This window comes from Amblyomma americanum, chromosome 2 (genome assembly GCF_052857255.1).
Source record: "Amblyomma americanum isolate KBUSLIRL-KWMA chromosome 2, ASM5285725v1, whole genome shotgun sequence".
In the NCBI taxonomy this organism is placed as follows: domain Eukaryota; kingdom Metazoa; phylum Arthropoda; class Arachnida; order Ixodida; family Ixodidae; genus Amblyomma; species Amblyomma americanum.
Window position 1 is genome coordinate 147,286,777 of NC_135498.1, and position 21,408 is coordinate 147,308,184.

The following is a 21,408-nucleotide window of genomic DNA, read 5'->3' on the forward strand; positions in this document are numbered from 1 at the left end:
TAAGTCTTGATTCTGGACCGGTTTGCTGCGTTGAGGTCGAAAGACGTAAGATAACGGGTACCTTGAAGATGGGCTCGTGGTTAGAAGCAATTGTCGGAACCACTGTCGACAAGGAACCGCTGCTTTTTGATTTAGACGGTGACGAAGATGCGACGGCCTCCAGGTTGGCAGCTCGCGGCCGTGTCCACGAGCTGCCGTTGCCGTTTCCCTTATGTACAGCGGAGCACAGTGGTCGACATTGTCGTATTCTGTCCCCGAAGCGTCGACAGTAGTAGCACCAGTCGTCGTCACCAGGCTGCTGCGACGGGGTGGTGTTACGGTCACGGCTTTGCGGGTGGCGCGTCGGCAAGTGTTGATCCAAGCGTCGTTTAATGCAGCTGAGCTGTTCATTGATGTCGTCGATCCGGCGCGCAAGCTCTGTGGTGTTCAGCGGTGCGGTTACAGCCTGGACGGTGGGGGACAACTGCGGCAAAGAGACCTCGATGAAGCGATCAGCGATCCCGGCAAGCTGGTCGCGAGGTAGCGTAAGCTGAGCCTGCAGAATTGCCTGGACGTGCGGTGGAAGTCGTTGAAGCTAAAGTGCTCGCAGAAAGACTTCTATGTTGCCCGCGAGAGCACGCATGTTGCGGACGAGCTTAGAAGGCTTGCGCTAGGCAAGTTCTGCCGACTGTAGTTGCCGCATCTTCTGGTCTTTCGACAGTGACAGGCGGCGGACGAGCTCAGTCTTGGGGTGTTCGTAAAGGTTGGCCGTTGGTGAGTTGGCAAGGATATCCCGGACCTCGTTGGCGTAGCGGGCATTGAGGTGGGCGGCGACAATCGTAGCGGGTCCGGTCATGCGTGATATGCGCGATGGAGAACTGGGCCTCGACTTGGGCGAACCATATCTCGGGCGAGTCTGTCCAAAACGGCGGAAACATGACAGCGATACACCATGCGTCGTGCGGGGCGGCGTGCGTGATGCCGTCTGCCGGGCTTCTGACGGCCTCGCCGGAGCCGACAGCATGCTGCTGCACGGAATTATTGAGTTGGCCCTGCCGTTTCGGAAGCTGTTGCTCTTCCTTGTCCATGGCGATGCGTCATTGCCCGTTGTCCGGGCCACCACATGTGGGATGTCGTTTCTGCTGAAGGACGAATCCCAACATAAAAATTAGCAGTGGCTTAGCTCGGCTATGCCAGGATATACGTAGCGTGAGCTACGCTGAGCTGCTGAGTAAGCAATTTCGCTCTCCTTCTTCATGTCTATACCACACTGGCAAACGCCCCGCTATATGTATACCCCCACTGATACCTCTGCACATGCGTACAAAATGAAAGGCGCTATCAAGCGGCTCCAGCGCAACGTCAGACTTGGCTACTGCGCAACGGAGCCGCATAGCTGGGCCCGCGCCGGAGCCAGTGCGTCTGCAGCGGCTAAGACTTCACTCCTCTGGAATGCGCAGAGCAGCGAGGCGCGCACGGCAGTGGCGGCTCCGGCGCACCAGCTGTGCGCCGTGTGACGTCACTGCTTCTCGCGCATGCGCTGCACGGCTCTCTAGGAGCCACGCGAAACTGCTCAACCTCGGCCAGTGTGGCTCACGCTACAAAAACGTAACAAACGTTTATTCGACTGCCGATGGCAGCGGGCGAGCATACCGACGCTACGCTCGTCTCGGTAGCGGAAGGTAGAAAAAGCTCTCTTCCCTGCTGAGCAGCCTGTTTTTGTAGCCACCGTCGGTGGCCCATGTCTCGGGTGACGCAGCGGTGGCGCTGTGTTTTAACGGGAACGCAGTCCGGCGTGTGGCCCTGTTACGCTTGGCCGGATGATAACAAGGCGGGCGCTGCGCGGAAATATGCGCAGAGTGTGTCGCCACAGCTTTAAAAGCACGTAGAGTAATTAGCGAAATTGCTAGATCTTCACTTAGAAAGGTTATTTTGGCTACAGCAGTGACTGTGACGTTTTAGTTTTTCAGCTGTGAACATGCTTTTGACAACTTGAAAAGCAAACAAGAGGCAGGTACGAATAATGGGGAGGGGGCAGTGAATGTAACAAGCTATGGCTTTCCAGTCATTGCTCCAAAAGTTTGGTTTGGCTTATGAGGGTTTAACGTCCGAAAGCTACTCAGGATATCAGGGACGCCGTAGTGAAGGGCTTCGGAAATTTTTACCACCTGAGGTTCTTTAACGTGCACTGATATCGCACAGTACACGGACCTCTAGAATTTCGCCCCCATCGAAATTCGACAGCCGCGGCCGGGATCGAGCCCGCTTCTTTCGGGTCAGCAGCCGAGCGCCATAACCACTGAGCCACCGCGGCGGCTACTTCAAAAGAAATAAATTCAGTCCACACTGATCTACACTTCGTAAATGCTTAGTTCTACATAAAGATTGTGTTCATCCGGACTTTGTACGGTACATAGATCATAGAGTCACCATGGTTAGCCGATTGCCGATGCGAGAATTCCGGCACGTAAAAATAGGGAACATAACGGGTGTTTATTCGAAACGAAAGAGTTATCGTAAAGCAGCTGGTCAATCCTGCAATAAAATTGTGAAGGGATTGGGAATACTTGCGTAGGCGGTGGTATAAAAATCAACTATACTGCGGTAATGGTTTTAAAGCAATTCAACTCACCTTTAAACGAGGAAGAGATCCTTGCTCAGTGGGTGATGTAAGCGCCCCACTGGCATGATGAAGACTTCTGGAGTAGTCACTGATCGGACTGTTCAGCAGTGATATTGGAATGGTTGTTGGGAATTCTTATTACCTTTATGGAGGTTTTGTCAATCCAGAAGTATTTCCAATTCATCACTTGGTTGAGGGAAATTGCCTTTTAGCAAAATGCTGATTTATGGCCTCATAATGATCATTTACACACATGGGGTTGTTATATCAGGATTACAAGCGTTTTCACCTAAGTAGAGTGTAACTTAATTTTTCAGTGCTACTCTAAGATATTTTTAAAGCATCTGAAAAACCGAGGTACAATAATATTACTATACTTCGTGGCGCTCTTGGTGAAAAACTTGTAACTCTAAAGCCAAAATAAGACGCAAAAAATTTTCTGCAGTAGCTTGCCCGAACGTCAAGCACTCTTCACACATATGTGCGCAATGCCTTCGATGACCATCCCAGATTCGTGTATGCAAAGCTCTGTTACTGCTGCTTGTACAGCTTTCTCACCGCAGAGCTTCTTTACCACGCTATTCATGAATTTTACGCTAGTCTCAGAGCCAAACACGTACAAACTTTCCTTCAAAGCACTACTGTACCAGAGCGTGAAGAATTTTATGTTATCAATAGATTTCTGAACATTGCATCAGTCAGTATGTCATACACGATTAGAAAGATTCTACCGTATCTCCTCTCGTTGCAAGCTCAACTTTAAAAGGTAATTCGTGCGACGATACGCAACTTAAAGGGAAGCATCGACCAAAAAGAGAGTACCGCGAAACATGTATACGTCGGCGTACTGAACACAGGCAAAAAGGTGGCAGCAATGAAAGCTAGCAGATCGGCTGGGATTATAAAGATAGTTATGTTGAGCAATGTGCGCCGCACTGGCGCTGCCACCAAATAATCTTCGTTGACGCTGATCGCCGTTTTATATAGCGGGACCTCCTGAGGACACCACCACCCTGCTCGGCTTTGTGAAGAATTTCACTGAGGAGTTGCGTTCGCCGTTCCCACGCTGGGTCATGATGGAGCTTCACGCCGATATATCGGCGCAAGAAGAGGTTCACGCGAGTTGGTAACCGCCACACTGTAGATACGACATCTGTAAAAGAGATTGTGTATAACACTAGAGTGTAAAGTGGTGTGGCGGCGAAAACGGATACAATTGTCAGTCTTTCTGACGACAGTAATGACCGGCCAATGGCTCGAGCCGACTGCTTCCGGCATTGCTCAAGCCAGCCGTTCCAAATTTCTATCACAAAGCGGCACTTCAAGATCGACACCCTATAGCCCTGATTCCTGCACATTAGGAGGCAGTTTGTGGCCGAACAAACTAACTGAGAAAGATAAGGCGTAAGCATGTCGTCGCTAATCTTCTGACGTGAACAGCACACTGTCTCGTGACTCAAGAGCGGCTGCGTCGTCAGATAACCTCACCAAACACTGAATGCTGCCCTGATGCAGTGCATGGTACTGTCGGATCACAAGAACCATCAACAACATCTCGCATTCGGCGAACTTGTAGACAGCTCGGTGACTCATCTCCTACTAATAATAGTAACAATAATAATCTTTATTTTTCAATCAATACAGGGTGATGGGAGACGTGAGAATAAAAGCGAATATCGCTTGATTGCGTTCTCACCCCTCTTGCAATGGGCAACGGCAGGGTTCCGCGAACTTCAAAATTATACATAGTAAACAATTAAAAACAAGGGAATAAAGGTTAAGATCCCAGGTGAATATTTCGATCTGGTTTCCAACTGGTCTCAGTCCTGGTTTAAGGAACACATTTGCTGTTGCATCTGAGATTGCAACTGGTCCCAGTTTGAAATCCCAGATGCAACTGGGACCAGTTGCAATCACATATGCAACTGGAACATGCTCCATCCCTGTCGCAGATGTTCATGTTGGGCATCGGGACGTCCAAGCACTCCAGCTAGCTTAAATACACTTGAGTAAGCGAGTAGATGGCCGTCACGGAAGCCGAAAACACTGCAGATGACTCTTGAGGGCATGATCATGTTTATTCGGCTTTGCGCCGTTGTGCATTCTTGAAATCCTGAATTTTTTCACTGAGAATATTTGTAAGGTTCGCAACCGCTGCAATGGCGTCTATTCCTTTCTGTTGAGACCAGTAAGTCAGGGTTGCTGCAAAAGAAAACTGAGTTGTAAATTTTTTTACAGGCGGCCATAAGCTAGTACATCCCGCGGGCAATATACATTGGTAGTAATTAGGCGACAGTCAGGATAAATTTAAGTTAAGCCAGTAGTGAGCTTTTTCACATTCACTGACATCACACAACACAAATGCTCGCATGTAACATCCCAGTCGAAAAAAAGAACAGAAAATTTCTGATGGTCTGTCGTCTTGTCGTAAATTTGACATGTAGTCTGATGTTCTGTAGACTGACGTTCTGTATTTCTGATGGTCTGTCGTCTTGTCGTAAATTTGACCTGTTGTCTGACGTTCTGTAGTATGACGTTATGTACTCTGACGTTATGTAGTCTGACGTTCTGTTTTTCTGTAGTCCGTTGTTCTGTGTTCTGACGGTCTGCACTGTGATGCTCTGCAGTCTGACGTTCCGGTCTCTGATGGTCGGTTGCTGAATCCCCTACAATCAATTGGCAAGCTATTGTCACTCTGTTCACTTCTAATATCAACACATTAACACGCGTGGAATGTTACTAGTGTCCACTATGTCGAAATAGTCCTAATGGCGGTTGGCGCGACAGTTCTTTGTATGCGTACGAAGCTGCCAGTTCAGCATAGAAAATTGTGCGAGCATGCAAAACACATGCAGAACAAGACCTCTGGGTAGCCGCCGTTTATTTAGGTCCAAGCCTCGACACTGGGGAGGAGCTACTTGAACAAGGACACCTTCACGGAGAAAGAAGAACATGCATATGTGAATGAAACATGAATCGAATGGCTTTTGTGCCAGTAAACGTGTCTTCATAAAAAATTGCTTCCTAAATGAAAAAATCTAAATCAGATACCTAGAAAGGCACACTGAGTTGAAAAATAGCACTAAATGAAACTTCTTTTATTTATGGGGTCTATGGTCCAACTGGCTATGAGGGACGAAATAATGAAGAGCCCCAGAATCATTTAAGCAACGTGATCCTCTTTAATATTCAAATGTTTATGGGAATCCCCGAGGTGGAGTAGCTTTGTAACAAGGGGGTAATTACTCAGCTTTCCTTTGTAGCCTAACGGCTGTGCTTGGGTGGATGCCAATGAGTAATTACTCCCTTATGACGTTCTGCAATGTGCGCTGATAGCACACAGCACTTCGGCGGTTTTCAATTTCGCCTTCGTCGAAATCATGGCCACCACAGTCGGGATGGAGTCCTCGATTTTGACATTAGCAGCTGAACGCCGATGCACTCTGGAACCGCAGCAGGTACTAAATGGAACTTTTTTTTCACAAAAGCCGAATTACAAAAAGATGAAAACTCTTAAACTGTCGTTAACTAGCCTCTGGGGGAGACTAACCAATTATTTATACAGATTTGCAATGTAGCAGTTGCGTAAAAGCATCATTTAGATAAATCCTAATAAATTTCTCGATGCTTCGGCTTCTGGCAGTCCTCGGGCGTCCTGGGCACTGAAGCTTCGCCGCATGCATGGCTACGTCCAGCTTGGCGTGGCGACGTTTTATACCGACCTATTTCGAAGATGCATGATTTTGCAGAAAAAATTTGAGATGCATTTATTTGCGATACACTCATGTACCCGTCAAGCTAGCGACGTAAAGGTGAAAGCATGTGGCCCACGTCTGTCTGCCTCTGCTGAAAAAGGATTTCAACAATTGTGCCAGTTGTTCTTTCTTTTCCACTTCAGCCTATTCCACGGGCAGCCGAGATATATCTAGCATATACTATGTAGTTATGCATGAAAAAATATTGTATAGAACAAAAAGCAGTGGCGCACGCAATTACTATATTACGCTCAACACGGAAGTTGCTGCAAAACTTGCTTCAGTGGTGAAGGTCCAGCACTCCTACCCTGTGTACCTCGTCATCAGCTTGTGGCGCTTCAAAACGTATGCTTCACTGCAGCCTCCCTTCTGCAGAAGATTCCAGAAAAAGTGCGCACAAATAAAATCATTCGTGCTTTACCACAAGCTACTTTATACGAGGTTGCATGCCTCATTGCCAAACTGTGAAAACGAGAGCCTGCTAGTCAGCCACCAATGTTGACAGAGTGGTTCTGCACGCTCTCTCCGCTCTTCCGCTGCGCTTCCTGCGAAGCCCAATTTCCTTAAATATACACAAGCTATAAATTACAGGATTAAGTCTGCTGTACGGCGTAGTGAGAGGATGCGTGTTGAAGCATTTTGGCCAATTATAGCACAAAGACTCTTGTAGGCACACCTCCAAGCTAAAGTAACCAAGTTATTCGCCGGTTATATTTCATTTCCAACAAAGAAGTAAGCCGGGCTAGTTGGTACATTATTTTCATGGAAACAGCGCAGCAGACGGGACCAAGAAAGAAAGACACACACACAGCGCCCGTGTGTGCGTCTTCCTTTCTTGGTCCCGTCTGCTTCGCTGTTTCCATGAAAAAAATATTTTATTTGCTGTTAACAAAATGCTTTTAACACACATTTTGCGAGACGCTTCAGAACAGGATGGTCTGCCTTCCCAATTACAGAGCTGGCTCTACACACTGTTAAAAGAGACTATATAATAGGTATCATAGCTAGATTACTCAATAATACCCGTCAATGCTCTCACACAATGTTTTCCAAAGCATATACGAATAGCATTCTCACATTCAATCAACCATAAATTAAGCGCATCTCACACACTTAGAGGCTGAAAATTCCTCAAACACATGTCGATCTTATTGCTAAACAGTAGCGAAAATAGAGGTATCAATGCAAAAGGTGCGACTAATTACGAGCGAATGTCAAATTACAAGAATACAATGTAAAATACAATGAACAGAATTATCCCTATCCTGCAACATCTCTCCAAAGCTAAGGAGCTAAGTAACCAACTTCCTTTGTCTTCAAACAACAGCAACCTTGTAATAGCGCCCAGATTGGTCATTTCATTCCAGAAATTCCCGTAAGCTCACTGGATAGCCAACCTCTATAACTTTTACTTACTCAGCTTTGACAATGGATAAATTGAACATGTACTGCTCATATGAGTGGTGCTACGGCATTATCCCAGAAATATATCCAGGCAATGCGTACTACAATAAGATTGCACTTTGCTGCAACTTGTAGTGCTTCAAGGTATACCCAGATGCATTCCCATCTGGGCTCAATACGTCTGGGCTGCGTGGAGTTTCATGATCAAACTTTTCCAGGAACAGACAGGAGCACTGATTGAAGATGAAAGTGCAGACCAGCAACAATGTTTTTTAGCGAAAAGTGCGGAGTGTTTGAGTGAACACTTCCAAAACGAGTAATTAGTACTTAATTTTGCGCGCTATCAGGTAAAGGCAGTTGACCACGGTGTCATAATAACAGGGCGACGCTCTAGTAATAACCCTCTCGGAAATAAAAAAATTAGAAATGAAAAAAACCTAGGCTAGCACTGATTGCCGCGCTTAAATTGGATAACAAATAAAAGCAGCCAAAGGCTAAAAAAATAAACACCCAGGAAGAAAATTTAAAAAAAAAACACTCTGCACGCTTGTAAAAGAAAAATAATAAGCAGGAAGGAGTAGAACTGCAGAGATGGTCGCCAAAATTGAGACGAAAAGAGGATGAAGAAGAGCTGACGGGAGAAACAGAAACAGAAAAAGTAAAGGCGATGCGAAGAACAAAAACGCAAAGGAGACCTGTACGATTACAAAGCAATGAAAATTGAGAAAATATAAAGAAAACTTGGAAGAAAAATATTGAGCTAAAATTATGCCTTATGTTCATATGTTTGCAGAATGACGAATAAAAAAGGCAAGGGATAGTAAAAGACTGCACCATGCGAAGAAAGGACAGGATAACACGATAATAAAGAATTAACAGGAAGGAAACAGAAAAGAAAAAGTTGAAGAAAACGAGAAAAGCAATTAGAAAGGCACGATAAATAAATTTGAGAAAGACAGGATAAACAAGGCTGTATTTATTTTTTAAGTGAATAGTAAAGGAGGAAAGTTCTGAATAAAACTAATAAATCAGATATGGCGTGAACACACAGTTATACAGCATTGTCGCATACAGCAGCAGCAAAGAGCACATAGAAGAGAAGCCTACACACGAGAGGAAATTAAAGGTATGCAGGCACAGCACAGGAAAAAAGCAAAAAAAATGATGTCTAAAGAAACTGTCACAAAGTAAAAGAAGGAAGGAAATAAGAGTGGTACCGGTTGCCGACCTCCCTTGTGAGGCCTTTGTCGCTTCTTTCTGGTGCATAATGGATTGTATCCCGCAGATGGGGCGCCGCGGAGGGCCTAAGTGGCATGCACGCACACATTAGAGACGCGTCACCCCCTCTGGTCAAAGTCCTCCACCAAATTCCACTAGCGGATTAACGAGCTTTATTGCACATTATCCCGGCTTACATGCGAGAGATACAACACAACGGTGATGTGATACGCTATTGGGGCATTCATGTAAACGCGGCTTCTTTTGCCGTGCTCAAGCGCAAATATCGTCTGCCTGCTGCGGTGGCTTAGTGGTTTAGCGTTCGGCTGCTTATTCCATGGCTGCGGGATAAAATCCTGGACGTACGGCCGCATTTCGATGGAGGTGAAATTTTAAACGCCTGTGCGCCGTGCGACATCAGCGCATAACAAACCGCAGGTCGACTAAATTAACCCGAAGGCTGCCACTTTGACATTTGGAACAATAAAGCCCACATATAGGAAGCACTTCTTGTGAGACATATTACCCGCGTTAAAATTTAGTGTCTTTTGCTCGGTAGACAGTCGGTCGAACGCTGCATACAAGTGTGCTCAAGACTCTATATACAGACATGAGCACGCTTGACTACGGCGCTGGAGCGATATTCGACGGGACAAACAAAGGGAAATACTATACCGCATCTGCTTTGTTTTGAACTTAGCGCTTCTGTCTTCGTCGTTCGCACAGCTATGCAGCGCCAGAGCTCAACCATCGCAACTGCAAACAACTACTCAGATTAAAACATCGCACCTTTATTAGCGGATAACACAGCTCGAACGCTCGAGCGCCCTGTCGCCTCTCGTGGTAAGAGGAAAAATTGTACCTTTCAAGGGTGTCGCGCGGCTAATATTATATATTTACAAGCTACGTACTAAATCCCTAATAGCTGCTACAGGGACACGCAATCTACGCTCCTTTTTCTGCCCATCAGGCTCGCTTTTGCGTTGGCTGTCTCCCTCCTGTGCTCCTTCCTCCACACAGGCACTTCATTGTTTTTCTGCGGTTAACTGCGAGAGTTACAAATTAACTGTCCTTTCTCATTCCACACGAATGCGCTTAGCAGCAACGGAAACTTACCGCTCAAATGGATGATGTGGGAATTGTAGATAGCCGTTGCGCTTGTTGCCACCGTCCCAGAACACTTCATTGTTCCGTCCAGATCTTCGATGTCCAATGGGGAGTTCAGCATTGCGTCTTCGCGGACGACGTATGCCGCTTGAGATCCCTGGCTTACTGAATAAGTGGAAACATGTCCGTGGCACAGCACTAACACAGCACTATACCGACGTGCAAAACAAAGGGCGCGCTGCCGTGGCCCCCAAGTCCAGCAGCTCATCCGCCCGGCTTTTCTGGCATCCATCTTTGCCAAACGGCTTTTGCTCGCATAGAGAGAGGATGAGGAAGATTGAAGAGGGCAAAAGCAGGCGTGGTGTAAGTACAGAAGAGGACACAGTGGTTATCAGCGCCATCTACATACGAGGCCAGCGCTGGTGAGCTGAGACATACTGAAGAGCGGTGACCATAATGCAACGGTACCCGATTTGCGCATCGCCATGTATGTGATGGAATGCAAATAAAAGTACCCTTCAGAGGCGCTATTGTTCCTGCTTTTTAGCAGTAGGCTCCGAGACAGGGTGCTTTTTCGGAGGCCATTTTTACTTCTCTCGCGAGCTCGTATCTGCATTCGCCCCTCTCCTGGCCCCCCTCCGCCTTCACGTCCACCAGAGCCCCTCCAAAAAAAATGAAAAAGAAAACAAAAACGTTGCCCTGCCCTCCGAGCAACTTCTCTTTCCCTTGCCCTCCCATAAGCTTTCAGGCCTCATTTCCAGGTCCCGCCTCGCTTGGTACCCTTTTCGTTCCCTTTCAGGTGGCCACCTGCCGTGAAAATTCTTTTAACATTATCTTTCTTGTTAGGAAAGTGCTCCATTCAGACACAATGGGAGCCTGTTCCAAGCTCTGTCTCTGCATCGCCTCTGCTGAAGGAATGAATACTTTGTGCACATGCCGCCATGGGTGCTGCTTTTGAGCCAGCCAGCGCCGCGGGTTGTGTCGGCTGCTTTCTTGTGCCATTGACACCAGTGTCCTCTCGTTAAGGTGTTTCGCGCTTTTTGTCTCTTCCAGTGTTTTCCTCTATTTTTTGTTTGCCGTTTCCGCCAGCTTGTGTGCTTATAGATTTTGCCATTTGCGGAATATGCATAGTCAGAGCCGTGGGAATGTTGTCTCAGTACTGTGGTATTTAAGTGCGCTGCTCTTCGTCACTTAGGTGTACCGCCAGCTACGCTTCCTCGTTTTCTTCAGAGTGCCCCGAAAGTGGTCGTTCCTCTCGTTTTATTTTTCTGCTTGGGCCAGGTCAGTAGAACAGTGGTCAGGCGAGCAATAAATATAAAGTCACATTGCCCGAAGTGTTTACCATGTCTTAACGAGGTGGCGATAGGAATGGAGCAGGCTTAATAAGAAAAAAATTTTGCTGTAATGCTAACAATGCAGGTACATGATACTTGCTACAGCGTATCGACCCATGCTAAATGCGCAGTGCAGAGTTTTGAGGGAAGTGATGTTATTCGTCAGAAGAGTCTCTATGGGCATTTTCTCACGTGGCACACGCAGTACATGCGATTGGATTGATGTTCACCGATAAGCCAACTTAAATTTAATTTCACAGTAAGTTCAATTCGCTTATGGCTGTACAATGTGCTGCAGGCAGGGGCTTATTATTTTTCATTCTTTTAAGGTTGCCCCAACATAACAAATGTAAAATGTGCTAGCTGTGCCATTGGCAGTGCGGGCTGGGTGACATTATTTTTCTTTCTTTTTGCTCTGCTCACACTAATATATATACAATGTGCTGAGCCGCAACAGCATATTTCCTTCTAGACGTCCCTCAAACCAGTAAAAAAAACTTCCGTTTAGACTTTACCCACGACTCGTTCTGCCCAGAATGCCCTCAATTGGAAATTTTTGCTTTCCACTTGACCCAGAAATGGAACCACTCACTTCCCACTTGGCCGCCAGTTCCTCCCATCTGGATCTCAAGTGGGAATTGATGTTTCTCAGTTGGTGGGAACTGGACCATTTGCCTCCCACTTGGTCCCCAACTGGGGCCAGTTGGATTCCAACTGGGATTCAAAGTGGAACCAGTTGACTTCCAACTGAGACCAGTTTGCTTTCCAACTGGGACCAGTTACTTCCAGTTGAAACCAGTTACTTCCAGTTGAATTTCCAGTTGAAGATTTTCATCTGGGATGACACGCAGAACACATGAAAAACATGATACTGCAGCACCATTAACGATGTTGTGCAGAACAAATCTCTATGGAATGGCACTGATAACATGTGTCAGTGAGGTAATGTCGAATAAGTGACTTGTTGACATTGATATTATCCTTGCCGGTGTGCGCGAATTTATTTAGGATGGCCGGTAACCGATAATGTCATTTGGTTACAATAGTTCATCCTTGCTGTAGGAATACAGCATAATCTGCGGCGATGGGGATAAGGTGATTTGTATTCTCGAAGCAAGGCTAGCGTTTTTAGAAGTAAGCCGCCACATGCTTCATATTGGATACTATAGCGATATCAGTGCTCTTCCGACTGATCCCCTCGACTCTTGACACCAACATAATTCGCAGCGGCGAGCATTCAAGCAGAGTTCTAGTTTTCACATGAAAACCTTAATAGATGACTTAAATAGAGCCATGGACGCCTCTCTTCTGCGAAAGTTCTTTTCACATCGAGTCCCTAGAAATTATCAATTTCTTCTCGCCTTTACAGCTTGCTAGGTCTTGCAGAGCTGACTGACATGGAACAATGGGTTACAGAAATGTTATCGGGTTTCCTCTCGGCCGTGTCGTGCCGTTACTCGACTTGCGTTATCACGGACAGTTTTTGCCCTGGATGACGCTCTATCACCGCTGCAAATCCTTACCGACTGCAGTATTTCATGCAAACAGACTCCGCCGTCCTTTTCCTGAACTTAATTGTCGAAGTGCGCGCTCGCGAAACCTCTGTTTCCGCTGGCGCCCACGCCAACTCAGTGACGACGCCGTTAAGTAGATTCATCCGTGCTTTTTAAGGCAGGATTCATCAACGCCGAGCATTAAAGGCGGCTTGCCTGCAGCCGCTATCACAATGGCAGCAGTCCTTCAGCTGCGACCACACCGCCACCACGTGCTTCATGATCGATACTATGGAGATGTCAGTGGTCTTCCGGCTGATCCTATCGACTGTTCACAGTAACATAATTTGCAGCTGCGAGCACTGAAGCAGACTTCTAGTTTACAATGCCACGTACGCTTGAAAGGTCCTTGAGTATAGAATTAGCGCTGCGCCGTATGTTTACTACGTTTCTCTAAATGCTAACAGAAAATATGTCTTTCTGGGCGCCCGATCTAAACTTCCGTTTCGTGTTCCGACCAAAGTACACCACCGAATTCTTCGCGACCTAAAAACATGGTTGAGTGCACAGATCCGTTGCTGGTTCTTCAAGCCAAACTTTTGAGGACGGGCTTAGGTGATTTCACACCACACGATCTGCGTAAAACACGCAAGCCATAAAGCACAATCTTCGGAGCTCCAGCGAGACTAACGGCCCTATAATTCCTGCCCACCTATACCACCCCACTGGAGGCAATTTTGAGATATCTGAAAGGTATTTCCAGAACATGGTGCGTCGTAGTATGATGAGCGAAACCACTGCGGGAAGATTCATGTCTATCCTGTAAATAACAAGTGATCAATCAGGTCACTGTTCAAGGCGGCTATGCATGTTCTCACCTCCTCCATTACAAGCTGGTTCGTGTCCCTTGAGCTTGCTCCTTCCAGCTTAAAAACACCACTAAACCGGTTAAGGCCAATCACTGCGGCGACAGAAAGCGCTCGCAGGATGCAGTTCACTTGAAAAAATTGTTCCGCAATTATTTGAAATGTGTCTGAAAACAACGGGTGGTTTTAATAAAGCCATGATTAAACGCTGTTCCTTCGGTGCCGCTGCGACACGTTCCACTAGCAGATTAAAAAAAAATGCACGCTGCGATATGCACGGAAGTAGATATACAAACCGTACTCTTAGTACATAAACAATGGGCTGTCAAATGTAGTCTGCGCATTATACTCGGTTTAAAAGTCAGTTCAGCTCTGTGTTTTTCTCTTGTTCTATATCGTGTTGTCTAACGCTTTCGAAAGAGCTCGCTATGGTTTGCACACTCGTACAATCTGGCGTTCAGTTACAGCTCTGTGCTCATGTGCACACCCTTCTAGACGTAGGTAGGCAGCAAAACGCCTTTCTTTCCTTCGCTGTGTCCGAAGAAAGAACGACATTAATGCTCGCGTCGTCAAACATTTGCATAAGCAGCGGCATATCCCATGTTTCATATATATAAATGCGTATTTGTGCGCAAGCTACGTACATGAACGGAGAAGGGTAAACGCAGGCCCCATCAACATTGCATGTCTCCTAATAATGCAACGACCCGCATTAAGCGAATATATTTTGTGCATCGTCGAAAATATTGCTATTGCAATTGCGAACAGCAAAACATGAAAAGTTTTTGGCAAAAGATGTCCGCTTCTGGGTGCATTTCCAAACATGTACAGCCTTTGTCCAAATTAAAAAAAACCCAATAGACTTGCTTCTAATACGTGTAATTAGGCTCGTGTTCATGCTAGTGGTATTTCTGCTGTGTTGAGAAAAAGAACTTCGAGTTGAGTTGAATTCTAGTGTTGAATGCTACAGGTGGGATTAGCCTTGCTTATTCTGCCGGCAATTGCTCTACCGTAGCGTCACTTCTATGTTAATAATGTCCTTAAAACTGTCGGATCGACCCCGCTATGCGCACAGTCACTTATCAAAGCACATATTCCACTCCAGCGGTCACCGTCTATGCACACATTCACGCCAAACAGTCCATACCGCAGTTAACTCCAGAAGTCACCATCTAAGCACATATTCAGTCAGAGTAGAACATAGTCCATTGCAGTGCCACAATCCATACACACATTCACTCAGAGTATAACATAGTCCAATTCAGAAGACACCACTACGCACACATTCAATCAGAGTAGACCATAGTCCGTTCCTGCTGTCATCATTTAGAAACAAGATCAGTGTCCTGTAGAAATGTTAAAAGAAGGCGTGTAGCCTCCCTTCTGCATGTCTTGTTTCCCCTCGGGTAGACAATGTCCTGAACTGTACTGTGAAGCGTTCCTGTCTTCTTGAAGGAAGCGAACAGTACATACTTTTCCGCGTTGTACTTTGGTCAGTATTAATATAATGTTCGATATCCCCGCACACACCACATAAAGAAAATAGCGGAGACGATGCCATGCCCGTCTTATGCATCCAAGCAGGAGTGTGAGCAGAGGCCGAGCGAATTCGATGTAGTAGGGTCGCCTAAGATCTTCTCAGTCCCTTAATCACACATGGCTTGTGGGGCGCACCCCACGCGGTACTGAAATGATCGAGCACTGTTTTCCTGTAGAGACTGTTTCCATTTGAGGTACTTTTTTATAGATTCCTTGACAGAGCTTTATGGGCGAGACTGGCTGCCACCTCATTGCCCCTGACTTCTATGTGAGAGGGTACCCATTGGAAATACAGAGCAAAGCCTCGGCTGTGCAGATTCTGCACCGAGTGTTGAGAGCTTATAGAAAAGGCATCAGTATCGAATCGGAACTCTAACCTCTGAAAGGCAGATTTCGAATTAGTTAGGATGACAACAGTTTGAGACGTACAAAACCCTAACTTTCGCCAAGCCGCCAAGACAGCAGTAAAGCGTACAGACCCATCACAGTCCAAAGAAGGAATGTAAAAAGCCGCTGCACTAGCTTGTTTGACCTCGTCTACAAAACCATCCTTGAAAATTTGAAGATGACGGGCATACTCTGTTTCCAAATATTCAAGTACGAGCCAACGCGTTGCTGCCAAAGGAAAGCTGCTTTGCGCTCACATGGGGAATTGTGACCCTACAGTCGAGGGTCGGAAAAGCCCAGGGGGGTTCCAACCGTTTAGTTTGCCTTCGGACATTAAGGCCTCAAGAACTAAGAGTATTAAGTGCCAAGTAGGCCTCGACTCATATCTCTTGCAGAGCCGCTGGAGAAGGGATCGCCCAGCTACCGTCTCTCCTAGACGGCCAAGATGCATTTGTAGTCTGAGAAGCGACAAAGCTAAGAGGTTTCGAAAGAGGCTCATGAAGTACTGCCTTGTTCGAAGCCACCTGGGGAACTCCAATGGCTCTTCTTATGGCCTTTCTGTGGACAACTTCGAGACGTTCAAGCTGCGATGCCGGGGAGGAAATTAAAGGTAATTGGTACATTATGCGACTGACCACCAGCGGTTCATGAAGTCTGACTATGAAGCCCGACCAAGAAGGATGGTTTCCCCATTGCTCGCTTGATATTCTATGGATCACATTGAGACGCGAAGCTAGAGATGAAACAATCGCGTCGACAACTTTTCGCCACTGTAGACAGGAGTCAATAATGACGCCCAGGAAACGCGTGTGGTTGAATTGGCAGATGCAAGAGTGGTCAAGGTCTATCTTCAACCGCGCTTAACGTCTTCCTACACCTGGAAACAGAACAAAGCCGGATTTCTCCACTGATAGAGACCATACCGCACCTTGAAGGTAAGCTTGTGACGAAAAAAGAGCCTGTAAAACTATTAGGGCTAATCGCTTGTGTTGGTAGCCAGTAATCCAAATACAAATGTCGTCAGCATATATTGACACTTGGCTGCAATATTTTTGCAACGAATACGCAAGGCCAGCCGTTACGACGTTAAAGAGCATGGGGGAAAGAACACTTCCTTGAGACACACCTCGTGAGAGAACCCTTTCGGAGCTTAAGGTACTCCCTAACCGTACACGAAGCGCACGATCATTTATAACCTTGTAAATGAAAATTAACACATGGCACGCACTGTATGCCCATGCCTTGCAAACTGCTCAGAATTGAGCTCTGAAGCACGTTGTCATAAGCTTTTGCAACGTCAAAAGAAATGGCTAAGATGAAAGGCGGAAAGCTCTTTGGTGTTCAATGTGACTCACCGAGTCTAAGACGCTATCTTGGGCACTAAGACCTTGGCGGAATCTCGTCATACATGTTGGTAGTGCCTTGTTGTCCTCTAGGCACGACGATAAGCGTTCATTTAACTAGCTTGGTCATCAACTTAGCTACACAGGAGGTCAATGATAAAGGGCGATACGAAGCAAGGTCCGTCATGTCTTTGCCAGACTTCAGTACTGGAACTACATGTGCCAGCTTCCATGACGGAGGAACATTGCCGGTCTCCCAAACACGACTGATGAAGCTTAGGAGCTCCTAGCTTCCTGAGTTCCAAGGGCAGATTATTCAGCGTTAGGTTGTCATGCTGTCGGGACCTGTTGCACACCGGCGCCGCAGGCCACTGAGCACAGACTGAAGCTCACGAAGCGTGAATGGGACGTCCATGGTAAACCTGGAGGAAGCCGGTGGTGTATATATATCTATTCCAGAATTAGCACGTAGGAGTGCGTTTGCAAATCCCTCTGCCAAGCACGCATTATGTTTTTCCTTGCGTATGCCAAGAGCTTCAAAAGGCTTCAGAAGGCGAGAGTCTCTGCCAAGGCTGCCAATAACTCGCCATATTCTCGTAATCAGTGAGAACACAGTCAAACAAGCGCAGAATGAAGCCTATTGCAACCTGTAGAGTTTTTTCGTGTGCCGTTGGATTGCAAAATTCAGCCTTCAAGTCCCTGTCGTCCTGGGACTGCCGCTTGGATGGCAAGAAGGGAAAAAGAACTCCGCTCTGCTCTAAATGATGGGGGTCGCAGGTGATGAATAGCGGAGCTCTGCAGCATAGCCCCGAAAAAAACCACTGGGGTCTCTAGGTTTCACAGTAGGGATACCTACTGAGAAAGCATTGGAGATTTCCCCTTCATGCAAGGACCTTGTACATATTGTCGTGTGTGTTATTAGTATTCCCTGATTTGGCACTTAACGTCATCTCCAACCAGCGGTGTGCCGATCGACGGTGAAGAGGTAGAAGCTCGGAAGAACTCGCTCATGAGCCCGGCCGCTACCGTATTGACTGTCTCTGGCGCCTGCTACTGTGGTCCTGGATGCTTATCGTGCCTTCGACCCGCGTCGTCTAAACGACCCGTGAAAATATTGCCGACTTCCCTGAAGTCACCTATTTAGCACATTCCTACAGAATAACACCGCTCTGTTCGCCGTTTGTCCACCCTCAATCACCCTGCCATAACTTCACTTCCTTTACGCCGTGGACTACTGTCGGAAGTAGCACATTGCCCGGATTGTCCATTCCTAACCCTATATTTTCCTTATTATTGCGAGAACCTGGTTTGAACTCTTAATGTGAAACCCGAGAAGGTAAAAGTTTTGGTAACTTTTTGTTGGTTTGTGAGGATTTCGCTGAAATCGGACCCACAAAAAGGCAATGGAAGAACTCGTTTGATGGCATAACATGTTTTCAGACGACATGCTCTTGGGGGAGCGGCTCTAGCAGAGAGCCGGATTCACAGGCTAGCAGGTACTTTATACTCGAGAGCCTTGCGGTCTTCCGTTCCTTGCGCCGCTTCGGATGCTAAACATAAAGCTAAAAGGAAAAGAAAAGTAACATACGGAAGCGAAAGCTAAGTTTACTATCTGTACAGTAACCAAGTGAGGCAAAAAATTCTTTCTGACCGCATATAACGCGGTCATTCTCCCCTGCTTTCCACATCTTCCCCGTCCCTCCTATACTCCTGGACTGCTTTGCTCTATTGCGACTCGAAAAACTACCAACTGGCAAGCAAATGAACAGAGAACGGAGCTCGGTGATGGAACACTGCGAGACATATGACCACAAGATTGATTTCGAGGGTACCATTGTGCTTTACAAAGAGCCGCTCCCGCACATATTGGTCCCACTTGAGTAATGACATAATCATCAGACGCTGGGCAATGTTAGCCCATCCCTAGGAACCCTTTCCCCATGTTACATCCACTGTATACGTTCAGTGACCCTTATATACGTCATTTATCTAGCACTTATTATATTACCAACCACCTGCCTGTACGATGACAATTGTTTTATATAACATACAAATAAATCCCCCCCCCCCCTGATCATGACCTTAACTGTCTTTTCTGAAACTTCTGTAAGTTGTGTGGTACATAGAAAATATGCATCAATTTCGCCAAAAAAAGTTTTCATGTCATTCTCCACGCGAGCAGTTACTTCCCTGTCATATATTGGTTCAAAGACAAGTACCTAAAACGCGTCTAGAATAGAGATACGTCTTCGCATTCATGTAAAATATAGCATAGTTTCGACACACGGATCTAATTCCTAACAAAGCTCTACATAGGCGCGGATGCTAGCTGCGCAATTTTCATGTTACGCCACGAAATGTCATTACATGCATCCAAATGCCTGATCAGCTCCAGCCTAAAATACGGCGGCGTCATGTGCAATCCTGGCAAGCTAGTGGATGTAAAACAAGCTGGAATATGTGAAAAATTCTTGTCCGGTTTGTATTTCATTGAAATGAAACACTTTTTTTCTTTGTAATCATCTGCCCTGCCCAGACCTTCCTCCACTTTCATCACGTCGTCGCACTGAGTGTTTAAAGTTCTTGCACGTGTTATTTAACTCTCCGCTATTTGAGTTACTTGGAAGCTTTTTAAGTTTTTCTGTGCCTTCACCATTCAGAAGTTATCATGAAGTAAATATTTTTCCTTTCAGTCCTACTACTTACCTGCTCGATTAGTCTTTTACCGCGCACTTTAGAAATTTCGAACTCCGTGACTTAGTCGCGCTGTGGATTTGAAAGAGTATTTAGATTCTGCCGCTTGGAACACGGCCACCGGCACATCACTTTGATTCTGAGGAGACCGAACAGTTGTACGACCAGTCGTCGTTCTATGGAAGGGAGGAATTATGCGGGTGGCCGAGTCCGCAAAGGTGGGGAGGGCCGAACAGAGAAAATGAACTTTCTCGGGACGGTGCACGCAAACACGGAGCGTATCTCGATCCTCATGTGCGTGCTCTTACAATTCTCACACTGTAAAGCGCTCATTGTAACCCACCCGCAACAAGCGGTTCTAATGCGGTGCGTGGCGCCTTCATTGCGTTAGTCATTTTACAAATGAGCTACCACCCGTAGCTGGTCTTCCACATCAATTAGGCACTTCTTATTTTTACTGTGAATATATTGCAGGTTGACGGCGAATTCTACGAGAGACATCTATACCAAGATGCGAAGGGGGAAGCATCTCTTATTGTTAAACCAGGAGGAAACGGGCATTACGACGTTGTAAGTTTCTACTCCTGTATCCTCTTTAACCCTCTCATCGCGAACTTGCTTCACCACTCTTCCGCATCAAATGTGTTTGTCTAGACTGGGCTTCTGAATTTCACACATCGAATTGAGCCTGATGAATATACGGAAAGATCGTTATCTGGAGCTCGAGCACACAAGATCTTCAAGATCCCCTTCAAGGATGGAACCCACCGCATCGTAGAAGCTTTGGGTGAGTTTTCCGAAAGGAAACATGTGACTTCTTAACTGTCAGCCGCCTATTGAAAAGGAAAAGAAAAAAATGCAAAGCATCACCGCTTGTCGCTCTTTTCGAATGTAACTTGAAATGGCTGATGTTTTTGGTCGAAGAGCATTTTGGTGCTACGCACAAAGTAAAGGACGCTGTTCAGTCGGGTAAAATTTAATGCAATCCTTTTATTATTATGGAAGCGAGGACGAGAAACATTACTCGCGTGTTTCAATATTTTCTTTCGTCACATTTGAATCTTTTACTTCACTATGCACTAACAAATCGTTACACGTTGAATTACCAATCATAAACGAATATTTTTTATTGCCGTAAAACGAATTAGCCTCTGTGTCTCTTTCGGTATCTGTGGATCACTAACGAACCATGGCGTAGCAAGCGTTCCGTTTCATCAGGGTCCTGTATTGGTCACCAATATTTCTTCCTTCCCTCCCACCTCTCTAGCTAAGATTTTTACAAGCTCTGCCGAGGTCTACAGTTTTAAACGTAAACTTCTCGGTAAACACAGGCCCTGTTGTTCTCTGACGTCCTTGTACAGTCTACAACAATGCACTTGTTGTTTGCTTGAATGATAAAGTGTACTTTGCTTCAAAAGTGCTCTAGATCGAATGGCTTGCAGTGCGAAGCTAAGCTGACCGTAGCTCGTCTATGGGCGCACGTGGACCTTGACTGCCATCGTCCGGCGTTTGCACAACGCCCGGAGAGTCTACTGTTATATCGTTCAGGAAAAAACGGGATTCCCTAAACAACACGTGTCGCAAAGGTTGCAATGAGCGCATAAATCATCTGATCTGGTGACTTTTTTCCTGAGTCTTGTCGTTTGAGTGCGTCGCCTCGCCGGCC

The 21,408-nt window shown here is 46.3% G+C and overlaps 1 protein-coding gene across 1 annotated transcript in view; it reads left to right on the forward strand.

Moving 5' to 3' along the window:
- Positions 1-21,408, forward strand: part of LOC144120133 (venom metalloproteinase BumaMPs1-like) — a 73,268-nt gene that overhangs the window by 14,446 nt on the left and 37,414 nt on the right. Inside the window, exons 3-4 of the mRNA XM_077652572.1 lie at positions 20,217-20,312; positions 20,397-20,529. Of these exons, the coding sequence (XP_077508698.1) occupies positions 20,217-20,312; positions 20,397-20,529 (229 nt within the window). The remainder of the gene's footprint in view (positions 1-20,216; positions 20,313-20,396; positions 20,530-21,408) is intronic.